Genomic DNA, 23072 nt, shown 5'->3' with positions numbered 1-23072 from the left:
ACCTGATGTCAGGAGGACACAGGAACTGGGTCCAGGCTGGTTTGAGGCCACAGTGAAGACTGTTCAGGCGGGAATACACTGTCGACTGTGTTACTGTGGACCCAGGTATTGTGAAGTGAGAGAAGAAACTCAGCACTCTATCACACATGAGTTTTGGATTAGTTCTACTTTACCACATACACAACAGATTCCATGAGCCTAAACCTGGGACCAGAACCATCCTGTTCCTGTGTCTTTAAGACCCAGACTGAAACCTGACTGGTTCAACCAAGACCAGACCTGAACCCAGCCTGAGACCTAAATCTTACACAACAAAATGTCCCAAACTATGCAGGTGTTGGGTCTTAGGTCAACCAAGTATGATCCAGAATAAAACCCCTCTGAATGATCAGGTTTCTACAAAAAGTAGCTGAAGGTGAAGCTCTGTGACTGTTAGTGAAATGCATCTTGGGAGTCAAAGTTGACTCAGAATCATTGCATTTCATTTGCATTTGAAGAGAAAAATACATTCAGGCTGATGAAGAATTTATTTCATGATTTGATATTATCAGATACAGAGTCACATGTAAATGTCGAACATCAGAGTGAGTCACTCAGGCTGGTGGGTGAACCAAGCGCTCCTTCATCTGATGATGTCATTATAAATTCAATACTTAGTACTACTTAATATTACCAAAAAGTCATGGGTTTAAATCAGGTATCAAGCTTCTTCCAGCTAATAATGCCACTGATTCACACACACGCACACACACACACACACTCTCTCTCTCACTCACACACACTCTCTCACTCACACACATAGGCACACACACACTCTCTCACTCACACACACTTTCTCACTCACACACACAGGCACACACACACACTCTCTCACTCACACACACACACTCTCTCTCTCACTCACACACATAGGCGCACACACACACACACACACTCACTCACTCACTCACACACACACACTCTCTCACTCACACACACTCTCTCACTCACACACACACAGGCGCACACACACACACACACTCACTCACTCACTCACACACAGGCGCACACACACACACACACACACACTCACTCACTCACTCACACACACAGGCACACACACACAATAATAAGGAGGAGCAGTTTGTGTTTCATCCTGAGTGTTTCCCTCCACAGGTACTAACCTACAGGTACTAACTATACTATGGTTACTGTGGCTACTGGGGTTACTATGGTTACTATGGTTACTGTTAGTACTACTGGTCTCTATCATCTTTGTATTTAAACAAGGTTTTAGTGCAAATGTGCACAACAATTACAATGAATAGACATTTAGCTCAAGTCAATCTGATGGAAAGTGCAAATATTAAAGGTGTGGCAGCTCTTTGTTGTTATCTGGACTTAAAGCCATGATGTTTTTCAATCCCAGGATTAACATCAGTATCTGTCCAGATGTTGTGAAGCAGAATCAGGGAGTTGATCTTCAGCAGTTAGAGGAGGTGATGTGGAACAGAGACAGTTTGTTAAGAGTGCCCCCTGCTGGCTGCTCCGCTCTCTGTGTGATGTGTTCAGGCGGAAGGGGTTTTTTATAATGCCCTGTTTAATCCCATGTTTATAGTGACAGTGATTTAATGAAATAAAAGTTTGGATTTCATAGCCTGTGTGAGGCCGTGACTCTCCAACAAAGGTCTCGAATTGTGTTTCTTACACACTGGCTTGTTGTTGCAGCATCAGAGGATGCTAACAGACTGCTAACAAAGCTAACAGGCTGCTAACAGAGCTAACAGACTACTAACATTATAACAACATAATAACATATTAGCTTGTTGCAGCATCAGAGGACAACAATGTCAAAATCAGTTTTTTGTTGTTTCAAGGTAACGACACAAACAGTAAAGTTGTGTGATTATTGTTCAGCTTCCTGTTTCCTCATGGGAAATGTTCTCAGTGTGTGTGTGTGTGTGTTTAGCTCTGTTAAATAGTAGAAAGCTGGTGATCAATATTACAATATAAACAGTTACAGCTCATCAATAACACATTATTACACATTTATTAATAAATAAATAAACTTATCGATTACAGAATGTGGACACTGTCCAGCTGCCTAAAAGGACATGTGACCCTGTAGAAGCAGCTGATCACATCCTGTGATTGGCCAGCTAATGAAAGGGGGTGGGGCCATGAAGAAACCTGACTGACAGATCTCGCCTGATTGGCTCCATAAATCTGTGTTGTGCCCTGCAATTGGCTGGTCTGATCTGATCCACTGATCCCTCTGATTGGCTGAGTGGAATAACATCACAGGTTGTGATTGAATGTGTTCAGGTCCAACAGACTGTCAGAGGTTAGAGGAATGTTTGATGCTGTGGAAAGATACTCTGCTTGGTGAGGTGGGCAGTGACGTGGCGCGCACCACCCGGCTCTGGATGGAGTGACGATCCTGCCAACGAATCCAACGCTTCCTGACTGCAGATCGCACCTGCACACAGTCAGACAGTTAGACAGACAGGTAAATATCCTGTGTACCTGTAAATGTTAATATGTGTGACCTTATATAGAAATAAAAACTAAGTGGGCTGAGTACAAAACATCAGTCTCACCTCACTGTTGAGAAAACAGTAGAACACTGAGACAAAGAATCCCTGTGGACACAGACAGGGTTAGCTGCTAAGAGAGAGCTAACAGGCTGGTAAAGGAACAGGCTGGTAGCTGCTAAAAGAGCTAATAGACTGCTAACAGACAGCTAACAGAGCTAAGAGGCTGCTAACAGGCAGCTAACAGAGCTAAGAGGCTGCTAACAGGCAGCTAACATAGCTAACAGGCTGCTAACAGACAGCTTATAGAGCTAAGAGGCTGCTAACAGACAATTAACAGACAACTAACAGAGCTAACAGGCTGCTAACAGACTGCAAGCAGACAGCTAACAGACAGCTAATAGGCTGCTAACAGACAGCTAACAGAGCTAACAGACAGCTAATAGGCTGCTAACAGAGCTAACACACAGCTAACAGACAGCTAGCAGACCGCTAACAGGCTGTTAGCAGACCGCTAACAGACAGCTAACAGGCTGCTAACAGAAAGCTAATAGGCTGCTAACAGACTGAAATGTTTGCTGTGAGATGAACCTGGAAGGACTCCAGTATGGAGTTGAAGTAGATGAAGACGATCTGAGCGACTTCGTCTTCTCCTCCAGGATTCACAAAGAACAGCATGTAGGTGATTCCTAAGAGAGGCAGCAGCACCAGAGTCGCCTTCACCGCCTTCCTGCAGGAGCCAGACCACAACGAGATCAGCTGACTGATCTGATTTTTAACTTCATACAGTGTGAAATGTCACTAACACTGTAAATCTGTCTGTGGTGAGAGAAACTGAATCTTATTTATTTAATATGAAATTATGACTTGTTGAACTTTTTCAGTTAATATGAGTCAAACTTTGCTCTGATCCTTTCGTAATAAAAGATGAAGCTAAATACTCAACTGTTATTGAAGATATTTTGAGATAACAAACTAATTTTATTTTTGCTAGAGAGGAATGAGAAAGAATTCCTCATTTCCCTTTGTCTTAATAATAATAAAGTGTCACATTAATTGACATTGACACACTTTAAAACGGAAGGTTGTAATAATGTAGTTATTGAATTTAAAAACACTGAAAATGGTCAAAAAAGAATAAAAAAGAGTTCAACAAATCTTAATGAATTCATTAAACACATTTACACAATGTTCCATAATTATTTAGATGAATCAACGTTTAGAATTAAGATATATTTTATGGATTTTACACCAAAGGACGAGAAAACTGAACACGAAAAAAACCCTCTGAACAATTCTGTGACAGAAAGTTTCCATGTCATGTGTCATGAGGTCACAAAGGTCTGTAGTTACATCATATACATGTGTGCGATGAACACACAGAACACAACATCACACAACAACGCACTCTATGTTACAGCTTATATTGTGTCTTCAGTCTGCTTCAGCTGCAAGATGTTTTCACCTGTTCTACAGGAACTTCTTGTGCTGGCCTCGTACCTGTACTGGATGGTCTCTGACGAGGTCGATGCCCTCAGTTTGGTCATCAGGATCCGAACGATGTTGAACAGGAAGACGAAGTTGACCTGAGGAGGAGACGAGAAACGTTCATACAGAGTTGTTGTTTGTATTGAGTCCTCGTCTGGCCCAACGTTTCTCTTCTGTCAAGGTTTGTTTGTAGTTTTATACATTAATATCGTTCTGTACCTGCACCAGGTGATCATAATGAACACAGCAGGACCAATCAGGTTCCACCGCTCTGTCTGGGGTTAAATGAGCTGAGAGATCATTAAAGGGGACATATTATGCTCCTTTTCAACAAGTTCAAATAAGTCTCAGACGTCCCCAAAACATGTCTTTGAAGTTTCTTGCTAAAAAATCCACTCCGATCTTATATTTCAGCATGCCTGTAAACCCCTCTTTTTCAGCCCTGTTCAGAACAGGCTGTTTTTGTGTCTGTAGCTTTAAATGCAAATGAGCTGTGCCTGACCACGCCCCTCTTCGGAAGGGGATGCGGCTTGGGCTTCTGGCACCATGCTCTAATGTTTACGGTGACCGTGACCGTCGACCTGGCGTCGGTAGCGATTTGGTTCAACCACACGACTTTTATCCAGAATGTGACCCAGAGGGAGAGGCTGCTGAAGAAGTTCAAACTCTACAACTGAATGGTTGGTAACCAATGTTGTGTATTTTGACTTTACATTTTCAGTTTGTTGATGTTTGCTGGCACACAGTTACCAACATGTAGCTAGGTAGCTAATGCTAACTGTTACTGTCTCGTCATTACTGGAGCTCTTTTGGTAAATAAGCACTATTGTGAATTGCGTAATGTAGTTATCTGTCATGCCTCCTTAGATATACTTTTACAGTCTGAAAATGTTTGTTGTATGTGGACTGCTACAGGTGTTCAGTGTCAGTACTAGTCAGATATTTTAATAGATGCTGACAAAGTAAATCATGTTTCTCCATGTTTTGAGCAGAGATGCTCATCATGACATCTTCCTTTATGTAGTAAATGTATTTTGTGTATTACAATGAAAGCTGTAAATCAGTATAAACATGTCTGACAGCAACAGTAATCTTTAGTCAAAGACTAAACTGTGCAGTTTTCTACACTACACTGTTGTCAAGCTCCACATTATATGCAATAAGTGACATGTTATAAATGACCTGTTATATGCGCCTGATATGTAGCCAAGCTTACTTCTTACCCACCTTAGCTCCACTGTCTGTCAGTGTTTGAATTTCACAAGCTTTATATTCTGGTGAATGTTTCCATTTTTCTCTATATTTTGGACAGGTGCTCCTGTGGAAACTGTGCAACCATGCCCACAGAAGCTGAGAACATCTGCTGCTAGGAGATACCACAGGTAGCATTCTCACTGGACAAACTAATCACTAATTTGTTTTGATTACATTAATAATAAACCATAGCATTTACCATTTGCAATTCACTGTAGGTTACCAGACGGCTATGGGAGATTAAGGAAGATTTATCATGTATGGTCGGCCGTCCTGGGTTGGAGCCGCTCTGCCTCATTGTGTTCTGCCTGCAACATGTACCGCACTGACTATGGTCCTTTACGGTTGAGAGGAATACACCAGTACGTTTTGCTTCTTTGTAAAAACATAGTTTCAATCTGAATAAAAGATGTTAGACAGTCTTGTTTTACTTCAGTGCACATAATTTTACAATGGTAACAACACACCACAAATAGAGTAACACACCCTCAAATAAATTAGTTTAGCTGCTCTTTGATTTGTAAAGTTCTTCTATCAGCAGATAGTGTGCATATAATATATGAATTCAGAGGAGTCATTTCTTTAGTAATAATCAAGCATTTATTTACATCAAATGAGGCAATTATAATCAGTGATAATAAAAAAAACTGTAGGATTCACTGGATCCATAAAAAAAAAATTGTGAGACACAACATAGATATATGTTTGCAAGACTAAATGCCCTGTCCAGTTGTTTCAGTCAGTACAGGTATCTAGCCTATAGGAGCTTTGTGAGCTGGTGCTTCCTTGGTTGCAGAATCCGGGTCGTCATTCCAGCCTGCGTGGTCCTACGCATCAGTGCCGAGTTTCCTGACGCCACAGGCCGGTATGTGGGTTTTAGACTGGCCCATGATAGAACCGGGACACAGAGCTGGATATGACCTCCTCCTTCTCAGGCCGCTCCAACTGTGCAGTGAGGTCCTCTGGGATGGGGATGGCCAAAGCAGCTTCTGTGTATGGTCCCAGGTCAACAAAGACTTTTTCAAATATGAGGTCCACCACATTCCCTGTTTGATAAAACACAAAAGATTTTGTTTACATTTTTCACTTTTTTGTTGTTTTTTTACAAAACAATGACTGAAAGTCTGTTTCTAAATACCTCCTGACATTTTCTTTACTGTATTTTGTTGTTGATGGAACTGTCATAACATTATATGTGCAATACTTAATACAATGTGTACAAAACATTTTTTGGTTGAAAAATAAAATAATATAACACTTATAGAATGTCGCCTCAGTCTTAACTGGTGTAGCTCTGCATTCTCCCTTCATGGCTTTTGGAAATTGGACCTTGAACAGTGGTTCACCTTCTTTTGTTTGGGCTTGTGGTCGGTCAGCAGTTTCATTGTAGTACATGGCAGCCAGGTGACAGATGATGACAGAAACCTTAGCCTACACACTCTCACAAGTTCTAAGTAACCACAGCTTCATTTACCTGCACATTATTCCACGACTGATAAATGACTGTTAGGTTTATCAAAAGTAGATGCACTTCAGATGGCTACAGACCTGTACTTCTGATGTGAGGCTGAAGATCTTCAAGGATAACTGTGTGCCTGCAGTGGGTCAGTCTGGCATGCAACATCCCCTGTTGCAGGAAGCTGTATAGATGGCCTGAACAGAGGAAACAGAGGTTACACCAACATCTCCTCAAATGTGTAGTTATGGCAACAGCTGCAAGCAGTGCATAAATGATAACAACACATGCACTCAATTATGTGTAAACTGGGTTTGTCAATAGCTTGTAAATACTGCAAATAGCTCACTATATGTGCAAAATGCAAAAAATGTGTATTACAGACTATCTCCTTTCACATATTCCCTGTAACTCTGCGCTTATCTAGATATTCCCTACAGGCACTGTATCTGTGAACATGATATAAACGTTAAAACGGACATCATAAGGCATGACTCTCAATAATAACTTTCACAGTACTAATAAACAAGCCCAGAGACCTATGCTAATCACTGCAAAGCTTGTTTAGTCTGAATTTTACTGGCTTGACTTTACAGACAGCTAAAACGCCTTTCAAGTGTGATATAGTTAGCAGGGTGGCTAATCAAGTTAGCTAATCAACGTCACACAGCAATACCAAGCAGAAGAATTGCATACAATCTGTACCCGGCTATACCCGGCTGTGTGGACGAGGCAAAACGTTAGCCACATTAGCTGCCATGCTAACAACACACGCAACAGTGTGTACATACAGTAAAGCGACATAAAATGGTGAAACTTACAGCTCCAAAGTTTGAAGTTGGGTCTCGGACAGTCGGTGCTGATCCAAGCTTTATCTTCAGAATGTAGCGAATCCCGCATTGTACTGGCCCTCATTGAGAAAGCAGTCCGACGTGAAATGGTTAGCCCGCTACAACTCCTAAAGTGTCCATCAAAAATCAAATAAAACAAATCCACTGGGTCTTCAGATCCTCAGGCGTAGGGGATAAAAAGACTTCTGTGCTGGTTTGTACAGCCAACAACCGAGCAACTAGCATCGCTCGTACCTTCGACACAGTTTTACCAGAGCCGGTGATGCGAGGGAATAAACGATAGCGGCTGCAAGGCGGACTCAGAGGGCGGAGCACACACCTAGCTCGGGGAGTGTCACCCACCTGGGGGGAGGTGTCATCTCCCTTCATGACGACATCAAGGGAAAATCTCCAATTGGCCTGTGTGAGCACACATTTTCTGAAAGGTGGCGAAAGCAAAAGACGGAGAGGATGGACTTTTCTCATGTTTGGGGGGTTTGTAGACAGGCCGGGGACACATATTACTGATAGAAAACCATGGAAAAGTGCATTTTGCATAATATGTCCCCTTTAAAGTATAACAGCTGCAGGTAGAACAGAAAACAAGTTCTCAGTATTAAATATTTAGAGGACATGAAGCTCCCTCCCATGTTGACCATTAAAAGTAAATGTTAAAACCTGGATCCTGAACCGCCACAGACAGACGTGGATCAGGAGGCTGCAGCGCCTCCTGCTGCTCAGAGGGATAAAGTGACATTTAAAGAGCAAACGAGATAAACATGGAGAGACTGAGGCGGTTTTCTGTTTGTGGAGAGGACGAAATACAACAGGCCTGTTAATGAGTTTGTGTTTAGACTCTACTGCTGATGATGAAGGACAGGGACATGAAGAACCAACACGTGGAAAAGGGAATGATGTTTAAACATCATTTTTTTAGAGCCATCCATGTGTGTTGTTTGCTGTGTTGCACACAAAGTCACACATCAACAAAAACTTAAAGGTTAAACTTATTTTATGTAATATTAATGTTGTTACGCATATAGCTGAAATTACAGCACAGATGTTGTCCTCATGTGTTTGGAGATGCTCTGTATGCCAGGTTAGGCTAGGCTAGGCTAGGCTAGGCTAGGCTAGGCTAGGCTAGGCTTATTAATGCAAAGCCAGATATGGACTGGATGAGTTCTTACCAACAGGACGAGGATCATGGGGCCCTGGTAGATGTAGTCTGTGTAAATTCCTGCCTTCTTTCCAAACCAGCACCTGTCAATCAAATACAATGGATTTATGTAGATCATGTGACTGACTTCATCCCACACCTATGACCTGATCATGTGACTTACTTCTCATTGTCGTAGTAAAGTTTCCCAAAAGCCCAGGCCACTATGATGGGAAAAGGAATACCTGTAACCACACAGACAGGTGAGCAAGTCAGCTGACAGGAGGACAGACAGGCGTTCAGACAGACAGGTGTACTGACAGACAGATTTACAGACAGGTGTACTAACGGACAGGTGTATTGATGGATAGGTGAGCAATTAAGCTGACAGGAGGACAGACAGGTGTTCAGACAGACAGGTGTTCAGACAGACAGGTATACTTACCCCAGCCGATGCAGATGAACATCCACTTCCTGAGTTTGTCGGTGGAGTAGGTGAGGACGATGGCTGTGTGGAGGTAACAGCCTTCACCAAACATCCAGAAGAAGTTCGTCACATGGAAATAATTATAGGCTGCTGTCACCAACCTGCACCACACCTGTGGGGGTGGGGGTGCAGGGGTGAATCTGTGTTTACTTGCAGATCACCTTGTCTCCATGGTGACAGTTGTCAGCAACACAGTCACTGTGTGTATGTATTACCTGGTTGCTCTCGGTTACAGCAGGATTCATCGTTAACTGCACGATGAACCAGGTGCCGTTCCTCAGGATGAACGCTGAGATCAGATTCCAGTGGATGATGTTCCTCAGACAGCGAATACTCCTGTTAGAGACGGGGACAGAGACACAGACAGACAGGCAGAGACACAGAGACAGACTGAGAGACATCTCACCATCACCACCATCACCATCATCATCATCATCATCATCACCACCATCATCACCATCATCACCATCACCACCATCATCATCATCATCACCACCATCATCACCATCATCACCATCACCATCACCACCATCATCACTATCATCATCACCACCATCATCACCATCACCACCATCATCATCACCATCACCACCATCATCATCATCATCACTATCACCATCATCATCACCATCATCACCATCATCATCATCATCACTATCACCATCATCATCACCATCACTATCACCATCATCATCACCATCACCATCATCACCATCATCACCATCATCATCATCATCACTATCACCATCATCATCACCATCATCATCATCATCACTATCACCATCATCATCACCATCATCACTATCATCATCATCATCACCATCATCACCACCATCACCATCCTCACCATCACCACCATCATCATCATCACCATCATCACCACCATCACCATCATCATCACCATCACCATCATCACCATCATCACCATCATCACCATCATCATCATCATCACTATCACCATCATCATCACCATCATCATCATCACCATCATCACCACCATCACCATCCTCACCATCACCATCACCACCATCATCATCATCACCATCATCACCATCATCCCCATCACTATCACCATCATCGCGATCATCCCCATCACTATCACCATCATCATCCCCATCACCACCATCATCACCATCATCATCACCATCATCACCATCATCATCATCACCATCATCACCACCATCACCATCCTCACCATCACCATCACCACCATCATCATCATCACCATCATCACCACCATCACCATCATCATCACCATCACCATCATCACCATCATCACCATCATCATCATCATCATCACTATCACCATCATCATCACCATCATCACCATCATCATCATCACCATCATCACCACCATCATCATCACTATCACCATCATCATCACCATCATCACCATCATCATCATCACCATCATCACCACCATCACCATCCTCACCATCACCATCACCACCATCATCATCATCACCACCATCACCTTCACCACCATCATCATCATCACCATCATCACCATCATCCCCATCACTATCACCATCATCACGATCATCATCCCCATCACCACCATCATCACCATCACCATCATCATCATCATCATCACCATCATCATCACCATCATCACCATCATCACTTCCTTTGATCTGTGTCTCTAATCCATCACAGTCCTCCAACAATGACTGGACATTAGCCACACTCACAATGACATACTATAACGCTAACACACACACACACACACACTCACAACGGTCCCCAGGCCTTAGTGTTTTATGTCTGTCTTGTCATTTCCTGTTTTATTTTGGTAGTTTCCCTCTTGTGTCTTTACTTCCTCCTGGGTGATTACCTGCTTTTTCCCTGATGTGTGTCACCTGTGTCTCGTTATCCCCACAGTATTTATGTCCGGTTTGTCCCTTTTCACTTTGCCAGTTAGTTTTCTTCCGTAGTGAGTGACTTAGAGTAGTAGTGACCTTGAGAGAGACCTTTTTTTTGTGACCCGTTTCCTGAGACCTGCCTGTCCCCTGTCGGTACCGTTGCCTTGTCCTGCCCGCCTGACCACGTCTCTGCTTTTTCCCACTGGATCCATGGCCTGTCTCCAGTGGGCTTCCAGTCTGTTTTTGGAACGCTGTTGTTGGTTTTTTATTGAGTTGTACAATAAACTGCCTGATTGTCAACTGCCTCTCGGATCGTGCTTTTGGGTTCTACCTTGTGTCCCGAGCCTGACATCTTGTTGTAGGGTTGTTACAGAGTGGGAATCAGCTGATGAACACCTGAGCTGTTTCCTCTCACACAACAGAGTCAATCTGTAACAGTAAGTGAGTGTGTTTAGACAGGTATGTTACCTGAGTCTCATGAAGAGAGTGAAGGCGAGCAGGAGTGCTCCCAGAGAGATACAGTGACCCAGGTAGTTGATGATCACAGCAACCTGATAATGGACTTTACTCTTCCTCTGAAACACACAGGTGAGACACAGGTGAGACACAGGTGAGACAGTGTGTAATGATCATTAGAAACAGAACAAACTGCAGGTTATTGCTGTGCAGAGAATCAGGTCCAGTTTCTACAGTTTGTGTTGAAATGCTGAGACCAGATGTAAAGGACTATGGGTGATTATATGTTATTGATTATAGATTGATTGGAAAAAAAATGGCAGTTTAATCCATTTACATGTACAACCACAGTGAAGGATGTGAATATTTGCTGAAGCCTCTGTGTGTTTTTATGTTTCCTCTGGTTTTCTAAAAATAATAAAAATTATATTTATCCAGTGATTTCCAGGCTGAAATGAAGCTGAGCATCAGAACCATTCAAGGGCAAACTGACCAATCACTGAGCTTTTATCATGTGACTTCACATTAATAACAGTGCTGTGATTGGCCAGCAGCCAACTGGGCTGTCCAATCAGAGGAGAGTGGGACATGGGTGACAGATTCTCTCAGTGGGAAAGAGAAAGTAACTGTGTTACATGACACAACATATGGACACACACACACACACACACACACACACACACACACACACCAGATGGTTTACGCTCTTATTCTCATGCTTGTCTCCGATTGGTTTATGTTTTTTATGTGTGTGTGTGTGTGTGTGTTGTTATTGTTTTTATTGGTGACAATATTGATAATCTATTGATCAGAGTGTAGTGATCAATGATTGTATTGATCAGTGTACTGATAAGTCTCACCAGGATGATGATCTCTGTGCACTGACTGTAGTTTCCTCGAGGAGCCCAGCTGCCATTAGACTGACATTCTCTGTACACCCGGTCTGCACACACACACACACACACACACACACACACACACACACACACACACACACACACACACACACACACACACACACACACACAACACACACACACACAGGATAATGGTTATTTACAGAAAGATTTTCCCAGGATTGTTCTCTTTTTTGAGCGACTGTCCCAGAAAATTAGGATTTTTCCGATGACATGGTTTATCCTGGTTTTAGTTTTTTTTAGTTTTCATATTACTTTCATTGTTTCAAATAAAACCTACAGTGTCTGTAAACATATGAAAACAGAACCAAGGTGTCCACTTCGCATTGTTTAATGTGAAATGTATGTAATATTACACATACTGTATGTGTAATGTGAAATATGACCAATTTGTAGTTGGATTTAGGACAGTGTTATTGCTTTTATGTGTTTTATATCACTACTTTGAAGGTAACTTGTGTGCAGCACAGAGTCAAAGACTAATTCCCCCCTTGGGATGATAAAGTGTATCGTATCGTATTGTACCCTGTCTTTACATATGGTATCGTATTGTATAATTTTGCATCATTTCATATCGTATCATTTTGTTTTGTATCTTTTCATTCGGTTTCTTATCGTATCTTTGTACAAGTCTACTGATGGTAAGAATTTATTGAATCACTCTTCACATGTTTGGCACATAAATGGTATCATTCCCATATTTTCTGATGTTACGAGAACATATCTTTAACCTTCAGAGACATTTTAGCCGTGATGGAAGAAAGCCTCAGATCCTGTACATAAGTAAAAGTACCAACACCAGAGAACACAAAGTTCTGCACTGAAAATCTTACAAACAAATATGTTAGTGTTTTCAGCTTCATTTTATTCATTTAATTCATATTAAGTTGAAATTCTAATTGTGTACCACAAGCATCTACAGCGTAACCATGGAAACAGCTGTAAGTTTGTCCTATAACTGCTGTGACAGTGACTGACCAGATGATTAGCTGGTAAGATCAATACACCCACTCAATACTGACCGACAGCTAGCTCATTAGTCTGTAGGTGGGGTAAGACATCAGCTCCAGCACACACACACACACACACACACACACACACACACACACACACACACACACACACGACTCATGCTATTAAGTCAGATCAACAACTAGACCTCTAATTAAACGGGATATTTATTGCCACCCTCCCAACCACCCACACACACACACACACACACACTTCTCATTTCTACTGGGAATTAGTGTAATCTGTCCAGTTGGCAGGAAATAAAAAGTCAGTAAATCTTCTGCTTTCTCCTCAGACTGTTGTTGTTTCAGCTATGATTGGCTAACACTTAATTTGCAGCTTCTGATTGGCTGAGGACTGAGTAGGGATGAAGATTACTGTACTAACTCCACCAGACTGACCCTTTAAAATATAGCTGAGAAACACAACCTATAACCTTCCAGCTGCTTCACTGTCAGTCCACATTCAAACTGATGTGTGGGTGTAAAGGCACAACTCAACTGTTGGGTCTGTCCAAACCTCACTGACTCTGAGGACTCGGTCACTCTGTCTACTACTGCCTGACTTCCTTCTTTGCCCTGGTCATAATTACTACAAAAGGTTGCTTAACTATAAAAACTCACTATGGCTCATAACTGATGTAATAATGTAGTTATAATACTGATTCCATTGTGAGATGGTCTCTACATTTAATTTACACCTGAATAGACCATGAGTTTGTGGAAGAGGAACAGGTTTGGTCACACGGCGCGTTGAATCCAGCTCCTGAGTTGAGAAGAAAGAAGAAGAGAAACCTGATCACAGAACAGTCGTACGTACTGGTGGTGTTGTAGTGGATGCCATTCAACTGTTCAGGACAAGGTCTGGAGATCATCTCTCCTGCTGCACTACGAGGCCAACAGGTCCCTATACCATCCACAGATAGGTCACAATACAGATCTGCAGGCAGAGAGACAATAGTTAGAAAGACTGAGAGACAGAGACACAGAGAGATAGACAGAAAGAAAGACAGATAACGACTTGGACATGCTAGCATTTGATTGCCTGAAAGGGACTTTCTGAAGACTAGCATCATGTGAGAATATAAGAGTGTTACCCAGCATCACCAGAAAAATGTGAACTTATGTTAATTAACCATGCAAGCCAACGTTAACTAGCAAGCTAATCCTGGCTTCTGTCTCCTGTGGGCTAGCAGTCAGGTTCTTAGGAGGACTAAACATAAAATGGTGGATGTATCAAAGTATGAGTTTAATTTCTGTTGAAAAAATGAAAATATTATCATGAATACTATGATGTTTTTATACCTGACTATCTTATGACGTTTTTATCCATTACTAGACTATGACTTTTTCTGCCTTACTATACTATTACTTTTTTATGACTTACTAAATTATGACATTTTTATGACATACTTTACTATGACTTTTTTATGACTTAACATATGTTTTTATACCTTACTATACTATGATTTTTTTATGCTCTACAATACAATGACTTTTTATATACCGTACTACACTATGATTTTTTATTCCTTACTATACTATGAATTTTATGACTTATAATACTATGACTTTTGTATGCCTTATATAATGTCTTTTTATACCTATGAGATTTTTAATCCTTTCTATACTGTGACTTTTTATGACTTACTGTACAATGACTTTTTTATGCCTTACTATTCTATGATGTTTTTATACCTTACTATACTGTGACATTTTTATACCTTATGATACTCTGACTTTTGAATGCCCTACTATCTATGATTTTTTTATGCCTTACTAAATTATGGCATTTTTCTAATTTACTATACTATTACTTTTTTATGCCTTCCTATAGAATAACATTTTTACGACTTTTATGACTCACTATATTATGACGTTTTTATGCCTTATTATACTATGACTTTTTATGACTAACTATAGTTTGACATTTCCGTGACTTGCTGTACTATGAAGTTTTTATGACTTACTATATTATGACATTTTTATGTCTTATTACACAATGACTTTTTGCACTTAACTATACTCTGACTTTTTTATGCCTTACTATAGTTATTTTTTATACCTGACTATCCTATGACGTTCTTATGCCTTACTTGAGAAAGACTTTTATATGACTTACTGTACTTTGATTTTTTGTGCCTTACTATATTATGACTTTTTATACCTTTCTATACTATGGCTTTTTATGCCTTACAATACTATTACTTTTTTATGTCTTACTTTACAATGACTTTTTTATGACTTATTTTACATGACTTTTATGCTTTACTATACTATGATTTGTATGACTTACTACGTTTCATCACTTCCCAATAGCGGCTCACTGTAGTTCCCACTGTGCCTTGAAGAAGTAGTTACTCACAGGGTGTATTCTAACCTCTACTATAAAGACAACGATGACTGAAACAAGAGACTATCACAACCACCTGCTCCCGGCAAGAAACCACATTCAGCAGCAGAGAAAACTCACAAATAGCCCCTTAAAGGTTCTTCTTGCGTTCTTTAACATAATCTAGGGTCCTTAGGGGAACATACATTTATTCCCTTGTAGTTCTAGGTACTTAAGAGTTCTCCAATGTTATAATTCATGCCTAATTAGGGTGGTCCTCAGAACCCAGGACACTCCTGTTTAGTTTGGGTGGTCCTTGGTATTTATGGGTACTCTTGCATTGTAGTAATCCTGAGTATTTAGAGCTACACTTGTCTCGTGAGGGTAATCCTGAGTTCTTCAAGGTTCTTGTATGTAATTATGGTAGCCTTGAAAAAGTTTCATCTATGTAGGTGCAGTAAAAAGGTTAAGATTACCCCACTCTGTCCAAAGAAAGATCAGGTTGGTGATGTTTGATCAAGATCAGTTCAAGTTTAGTCCCGAGCCTTGCAGAGTAGCTATGTGAAGTCCAAATCATTTAAGGTCATCTTGTTTGGAGTAATCATCAAAAGGTCCACAGTGATCCAGAGGGGTCCTTGATGGGAGTGTTGCTCTTATTTATAGTGGTTAACAGAGGTCAAAGGTGAAAGTCAGCTGTACAAACCTGAGGTGTTACTGATGGTGAATGTATGGTTGAATAACACCAAAGTCCTCGCTGAGAAAGAGACAGGAAGCAGAAGTTTGCACTTTTCACCAGTTTATTATTTGAGAATTGAAACTGTTGAACCACAGACAGGAAGACAGACAGAAGGTTACCTGTCAGGTTGGTCGACAGGAGGGTCAAAGTTTCACAGGTTAACTCTGCTGGAGATACTCGTCCAGTCAGCAGCGCACACACACAAACCACCTGGGAAACAGAGCGAGAGCAAGAGACGTCATCTTCTCCCATATCCCTGTGGGTGTCAGGGTGCCAGGTGGGCTACACTTAGACAGGATTTCAATCGATCACAGAGCTGATACACAGAGACAGACAACCATTCACTCATGGGCACAAATTAAGCTGCATATACTTTTACTGTGGGAGGAAAGAACAGGAAACTGACGCAGAGAGAACATACAGGTTCAGAACCTACACCTGCTACTGTGAGACAGGTCATCTTCATGAGTCACAGCTCTGAGGTCAGACAGGAAGACAGACAGGTTTGAGGATGTTTGCTCAGACTTTTCTTTTCATATTTAATATGACAGACAGAATAAAATATGAGTAAAGATGAATCAGATAAGGATCAGAGTGTGTGAGCTTCAGTTTACTCCGAATAATTTCTTCATTTTCATCTTCAGAAAATGTTTCTCTCAGCTGGTATTGGTCCAACAGACCAGATGGTTTAAACTGGTCACATGACACTGACCTGTCCATGTGTGACTATCATCTGTTCAACAATAACATGATTCACCCATTCATCAATTCATCAATTAGACTCAGTAACTGACGATAAATCAGCTGTTCAGTCTATTAATTATTCACTAATGTGACTGATTCACTCAGTCACATTCCATATTTCAACACTCTGACACACACACACACACACACACACACACACACACACACACACACACACACACACTCTGAGTAAATGTCCACAGAGATTTACTGTGGTGATGCTGTAGCTAAATTTAGAGCGACTGCAGCTCTCTCTCTCTCACACTCAGTCTTTGGGGCGTTCAGTGTAAATTTGTGGGTCTGGCTCAGGAGGAGGAGTCACGGACAACAGTCCTGTTGGTGTCCCTACACTAAACACCAAGCCCGGTCTCCCTGAGGGATTATGTGGAGTTTGTTCATGAGTTCACGATGTACATCCAAAGGCAACACGCATCCATCATTTAGCCACATAGTTCCCAGCTGATCTGGACAAGAGGCGGGAACAGGTCTCCAGTCCATCACAGGAGACACTTAGAGACAAACAACCATTCACACTGACCTCTGTGGGACATTTAGAGTCAAACTCCACACAGAACCACAACCTGGACCACGGCTCCACCAGGGAGTCACTGTGACCATCTGTCTGTCATGTGATTAACATGATGAGCCAATCACAATATAAACATTTACTAGTGACATCATATAAGCTGTTATAACCACATCAAATATATCTAATGCTTTAAAGTCCCGTCTCTGTTTGATCATGGTCTGTGTGATCCACATTCTGATGGTGCAGGAAATACTGAGTCTGCTCATTAACAAACAGAGCAGACATCATCTTCATCACACACATACACCAGCTGCCTATTCACTGCTTCATATCTATTTTTAACAATCATCATGTCTGGACCTTAACTATAGTTCATGTACCAGGACCAGGATCCAGATTCTGGATCTGCACCAAACTGTACAGACTCATAGATAAACACCGTTGGTATCTCTGATTTTGCATCAACAACCAAACCAAGGAAAATCCCTGGATCCCCCTCTCAAACCGGATCAGCACCAAAATGTGATGAGTTCTTCCCTGGACCAGGACCCAGTCTCCACCAAGACTCGTTCAAGTCAGTTTACTGCTTTTTGTGTAATCCTGCTGATAAACACACAAACAAACAGACACACAGACAAACAAACACACAAACAAAGATACGCACAAACAAACAGACAAACAAAACAAACAGTCACACAGACAAATAAACAAAGATACAAACAAACAAACAGACACACACACAAACAGACAGAAAGACCAACAGACAAATAAACAAACAAACACACATAGAAACACAGGTGGAAATATTGTCTCCTTGGTGGAGGTGACTAATGTCGAGGCCCAGACCACAGATTTACCTCCGCCACAGTTTGAGCCAAACCGTCACTTAAAACATGAAACTTCAGAGAGCGGAGGTGGCGCTGACGTACAACCATGAATGTCTTTGTTGTCTGAAGTTCAAGTTTAAAGAACAATCATACGAGAGTTTTCTCTCCAAGAATCAGCTGTTAGTTACTAGATGATTTTACTACTTACTTTACTTTTTAGACCTCAGATAATATTATCAATAATCACTAGCGCCTGAGCCTCCATATGAAACCCTGTGCCAGATGTGTTTCTGATGTAGACTGACTGTTCTCAGGGTTTGCAGTGCCATGCAGGCAGAGCGATCTGATTGGCTTAGAGGTCCCAGGGGGTGACGACCATATGTCTCTGCTCTGCTCGGATTCACCTCATGTACTTATACAGTTTATATTGTTTACACCACTGTGTCACAATACAACATCACTACTGTATCATTACTTTATATAACATCAGTGTGAACATTGTTACTGTGTTAAGGTCACGTATAACACTGTATGTCATGATATATTATCATATATATTACATTACTTTGTCGTGATATAATATCACATATATAACACTGATTCCTATATTTATATGAAGTTCACACATTATGAATGAGTGAGGGCCGAGGTGTGTTGATCCAGATCAGACCACCTGCTCCTTCTCCTCCTTCCTCTGCCGTAGTGGAGGCAGCTGGTCCTTGTAGTCCGACTCAGTCATCGTGTTCTGCATCAGTACCCAGACTCTGTCTCGGCCCTTTAATACCTACGTGGTTCTGGTTCGTTTAGTGAGAGGGTTTCTGGTTTGACAGACAAGGATTCAATCAGCAGTCCTCGTGGTCTGGATCAGGCCTGATATTCTTCCCTTTCACTTCACTGGACTAAGATTGGCTGTTGGACTGAGGCCTGCGCTCCTGACTGGGAGGAAACAGGAGGATGTTCCTCTGAACTATGGAGTCCCAGAGGAACAGAGGGCAGTGAAGGCATCACAGCAGCTCCAGCAACAGAGATAATTAAAACTCAATGAATGAGACAAACAAGCTTTTAAACAAGACACAGTTTCTCTACTGTTTGTTCTGATGAATTCACTGTCTCAGAGATGAAATGACTCTGAGAGGAAATCTAACAAAGCTCTGTGGTTTGTACTTCATTACTAATGAGTCCTTCAGGCTCCCCTGTAACAAGCGCTTCCTCTATGTGTGCAGCTCTCATAATAAAGTGGTTTCTGTTGCTGAACTCATTGATTTGAGTCCTGATCCTGGTCTCTTTGGAGTCTAATATTAAATATAGAATTAGTTTGTCATGTCTTTCATGGATCTGGTTTGGAGTATTTTGTAGTCTGGTGCTAAATATAAAAATAATCAACCTTTCTGCATCAAAGAACAGAAAGCAAAAAATCTGATGCCAGCAGTCGTAGAGATTTACATGACTGCTCACTGACACCAAAACATCTGAGTCACGACTGTTTCAAGGGTCTGGTCTGCGTGGATCCTGACTCAGAGAGATCTAAGACTGATTGGACCACCAACCATAGACGAGACCAGAGGACTCTTTAGATTTACATGAACAAACATGAGGGTTCTTTTGATGTGACCTATTTATTTATGTCCACTTTAATTCTCTGTTCTGTGTTCACTCCTGTTGTTTGAACTGAATCGTGTTCTTTTCAGCTTTGACAGTGTCAGTGAACACATCTTCATCCCTCCATCAACCAGCAATCAAACCAACTGACAACCAACCAAACAACCAACTGACCAATGGATCAACTGACAACCAACCAACAACCGACTGACCAACTGATCAACTGACAACCAACAATCGACTGATCAACTAACAACCAACCAACCAACCAACAACCAACAACCAACTGACCGACTGATCAACTAACAACCAACCAACCAACCAACAACCAACTGACCGACTGATCAACTGACAACCAACCAACAACTGACTGATCAACTGACAACCAACGAACCAACGACTGACTGATCAACTGACAACCAACCAACCAACCAACAACCGACTGACCGACTGATCAACTGACAACCAACCAACCAACAACCGACTGACCAACTGATCAACTGACAACCAACAACCGACTGATCAACTAACAACCAACCAACCAACAACCGACTGATCAACTGACAACCAACCAACCAAAAACCGACTGACTGACTGATAACCAACAGATCAACTGACAACCAACCAACCAACTGGCCAACTGACAACCAACCAACCAACCAACAACCGACTGATCAACTGACAACCAACCAACCAACAACCGACTGACCAACTGACAACCAACAACCGACTGACCAACTGACAACCAACCAAAAACCGACTGACCGACTGAACAACTGACAACCAACAACCGACTGATCAACTGACAACCAACCAACCAACAACCGACTGACCAACTGATCAACTGACAACCAACAACCGACTGATCAACTAACAACCAACCAACCAACAACCGACTGATCAACTGACAACCAACCAACCAAAAACCGACTGACTGACTGATAACCAACAGATCAACTGACAACCAACAACCAACTGACCGACTGATCAACTAACAACCAACCAACCAACAACCGACTGATCAACTGACAACAACCAACCAACAACCGACTGACCAACTGACAACCAACAACCGACTGACCAACTGACAACCAACCAAAAACCGACTGATCGACTGATCAACTGACAACCAACAACCGACTGATCAACTGACAACCAACCAACCAACCAACAGGCCAACTGACAACCAACCAACCAACAACCGACTGACCGACTGACAACCAACCAACAACCAAATGACGGAGTGACAGACTCAAACCAGAGACTCAAAACAGAAACCAGGGGAGCACCAAGATAAACTTGTTTCCAGTTTGGACTTTACTTTCCCAGTCACACTGACTGATTGGACAGATGTTTGATTGATTATTGATTTGATTTTGATTTGTTCTGGGGGGGGTCAGGTGTGGTTGAGGTTTCTGGAGAAACAGGAAACATTTCGGTCCAGGATTTTCCAAATAAAACCTTTTAGTGCAGTCATGAAATATTTTATAGCATCTTCATCATCATTCTCATCTTCTTCATCATCATCATCATCATCAGAAAGGAAACAGCTGAGATTCTCAAACACACATGTGACATAATGACATAATACATGTTGTGGTCATGTTGAGTTGTGACCTCAGCAGCTCAGACTATAGGGGGTGGGGGATGGGGGGTGGGTCACAGCTTTCAAACAAACAAACTGATCACATTAAAGCTACAAACTGTAGAGTACAGTAGAGTACTGCAGTACCACAGTTCCATACAGTACTATAGTACTACAGTACTACTGTAGTTCCAGGTTCTACAGGTGAAGGGGGGTGCAGGTTTAAAAGCTTTGCGCCCCCCCCCGTACAGGACTGTGAGAGAACAGGTCGAACACATACCTCTGATCTGGGACCAGTTGAAGGTAAAGTCCATTACCTGAACTGGTTTGATGGTCACATGATCTGATCTGGTTCACATGGAAACAGGCTCTTTTTGATGATAAAAAATGAAACGTCTTTATCAATGTATCAGTGATCACCATCATCATCATCCTCATCCAGGTTTATTATAAAAGGTAAAAACCGTTTTGTTTTTTATATTAAATAAATTCATTAGTATCATGTCACACTCTCTCTCTCTCTCTCACACACACACACACACACACACACACACACACACACACACACCTGACTCAGTAGTTTCTCCATCTCTGTCATTCAGACATCTCACGGTCGCGCGCACTATGGCACGCGGCGGTCCTTCGTTGACGGTCCCGCCAATCTCACTTCGGTCTGCCAAAAGTCCCGCGTCATGACGGTCCAGCGCGGGACAGGTGAGATGAGAGATCCGCAACTGAGGAGGAGACGAAGAGATCCAAGCTGAACCGAGCGGAGCAGAGCTGGGTTAGATTCAGGAGGCGGAGAAACTAGCCGGGTTGCAGAGAGGAGGGGGGGCCGGGTTAGCGCGGGTCTATTTGTGGTCCGAGTTCGGGGATATCTGTTGTGACTTCCTGCGGATTTACACCGGGAACACTGAGACCGGGCCAGCGCGTGCTGCCTGTGAGGAGGCTGCTGCAGAGCACGAGCCAATCAGAGAGTAGGGGGGCGGCGGGGGAGGGGGGAACCAGTGTGGACCAGTCACAAAACAAGTAATGATTCTGATGAGCAGGATTTGATTCTGGGGCTTATTGTTTCACATTAACAATGAACTGACGCTTTATTGTGAAAGGTAAGCTCTGCTTTTTCCTGTCTGAACTCATCAGTTCCAGAGACACAGTCCCGGTTCAGGTCCTTGTGAGACCAGCTGAGCTCAGATCACAGCTGCAGCATCACACACTCACTGAGCACTTTATTAGGAACACCTGTACACCTGGTCATTCGGCCAATCACGTGTCAGCAGCAGATCCAGGG

General features: G+C 42.2%; 1 protein-coding gene and 1 long non-coding RNA gene across 3 annotated transcripts; one reads left to right on the top strand and one right to left on the bottom strand.

Moving 5' to 3' along the window:
* Nucleotides 1-508: 508 nt before the first annotated feature.
* On the bottom strand, nucleotides 509-22684 carry crhr1 (corticotropin releasing hormone receptor 1). Of its 2 annotated transcripts, XM_056401552.1 has the most exons (14): nucleotides 22350-22684; nucleotides 16617-16707; nucleotides 16465-16515; nucleotides 14250-14369; nucleotides 12363-12445; nucleotides 11515-11621; nucleotides 9400-9520; nucleotides 9143-9296; nucleotides 8882-8942; nucleotides 8729-8801; nucleotides 4014-4099; nucleotides 3105-3243; nucleotides 2580-2621; nucleotides 509-2458 (listed from the first exon to the last, which is right to left on the bottom strand). In XM_056401552.1, exons 1-14 carry the CDS (start codon nucleotides 22377-22379, stop codon nucleotides 2318-2320), a joined length of 1299 nt encoding a protein of 432 aa, XP_056257527.1. In that variant the 5' UTR covers nucleotides 22380-22684; the 3' UTR covers nucleotides 509-2317. The 2 variants fall into 2 exon arrangements, with proteins under 2 accessions (XP_056257527.1, XP_056257528.1); XM_056401553.1 differs by lacking the exons at nucleotides 16465-16515; nucleotides 16617-16707; nucleotides 22350-22684 and adding an exon at nucleotides 16238-16443.
* Nucleotides 3208-8721, top strand: LOC130185212 (uncharacterized). The gene is made up of 3 exons (XR_008830112.1): nucleotides 3208-3337; nucleotides 3990-5383; nucleotides 5474-8721. It is a non-coding gene; the product is annotated as an uncharacterized LOC130185212 (long non-coding RNA).
* Nucleotides 22685-23072: the final 388 nt, after the last annotated feature.

Source organism: Seriola aureovittata, chromosome 17 (assembly GCF_021018895.1).
Source record: "Seriola aureovittata isolate HTS-2021-v1 ecotype China chromosome 17, ASM2101889v1, whole genome shotgun sequence".
Lineage (NCBI taxonomy): Eukaryota > Metazoa > Chordata > Actinopteri > Carangiformes > Carangidae > Seriola > Seriola aureovittata.
Note: the sequence above shows the minus strand (reverse complement) of the source record. Positions and strands in the feature narration are given on the sequence as shown.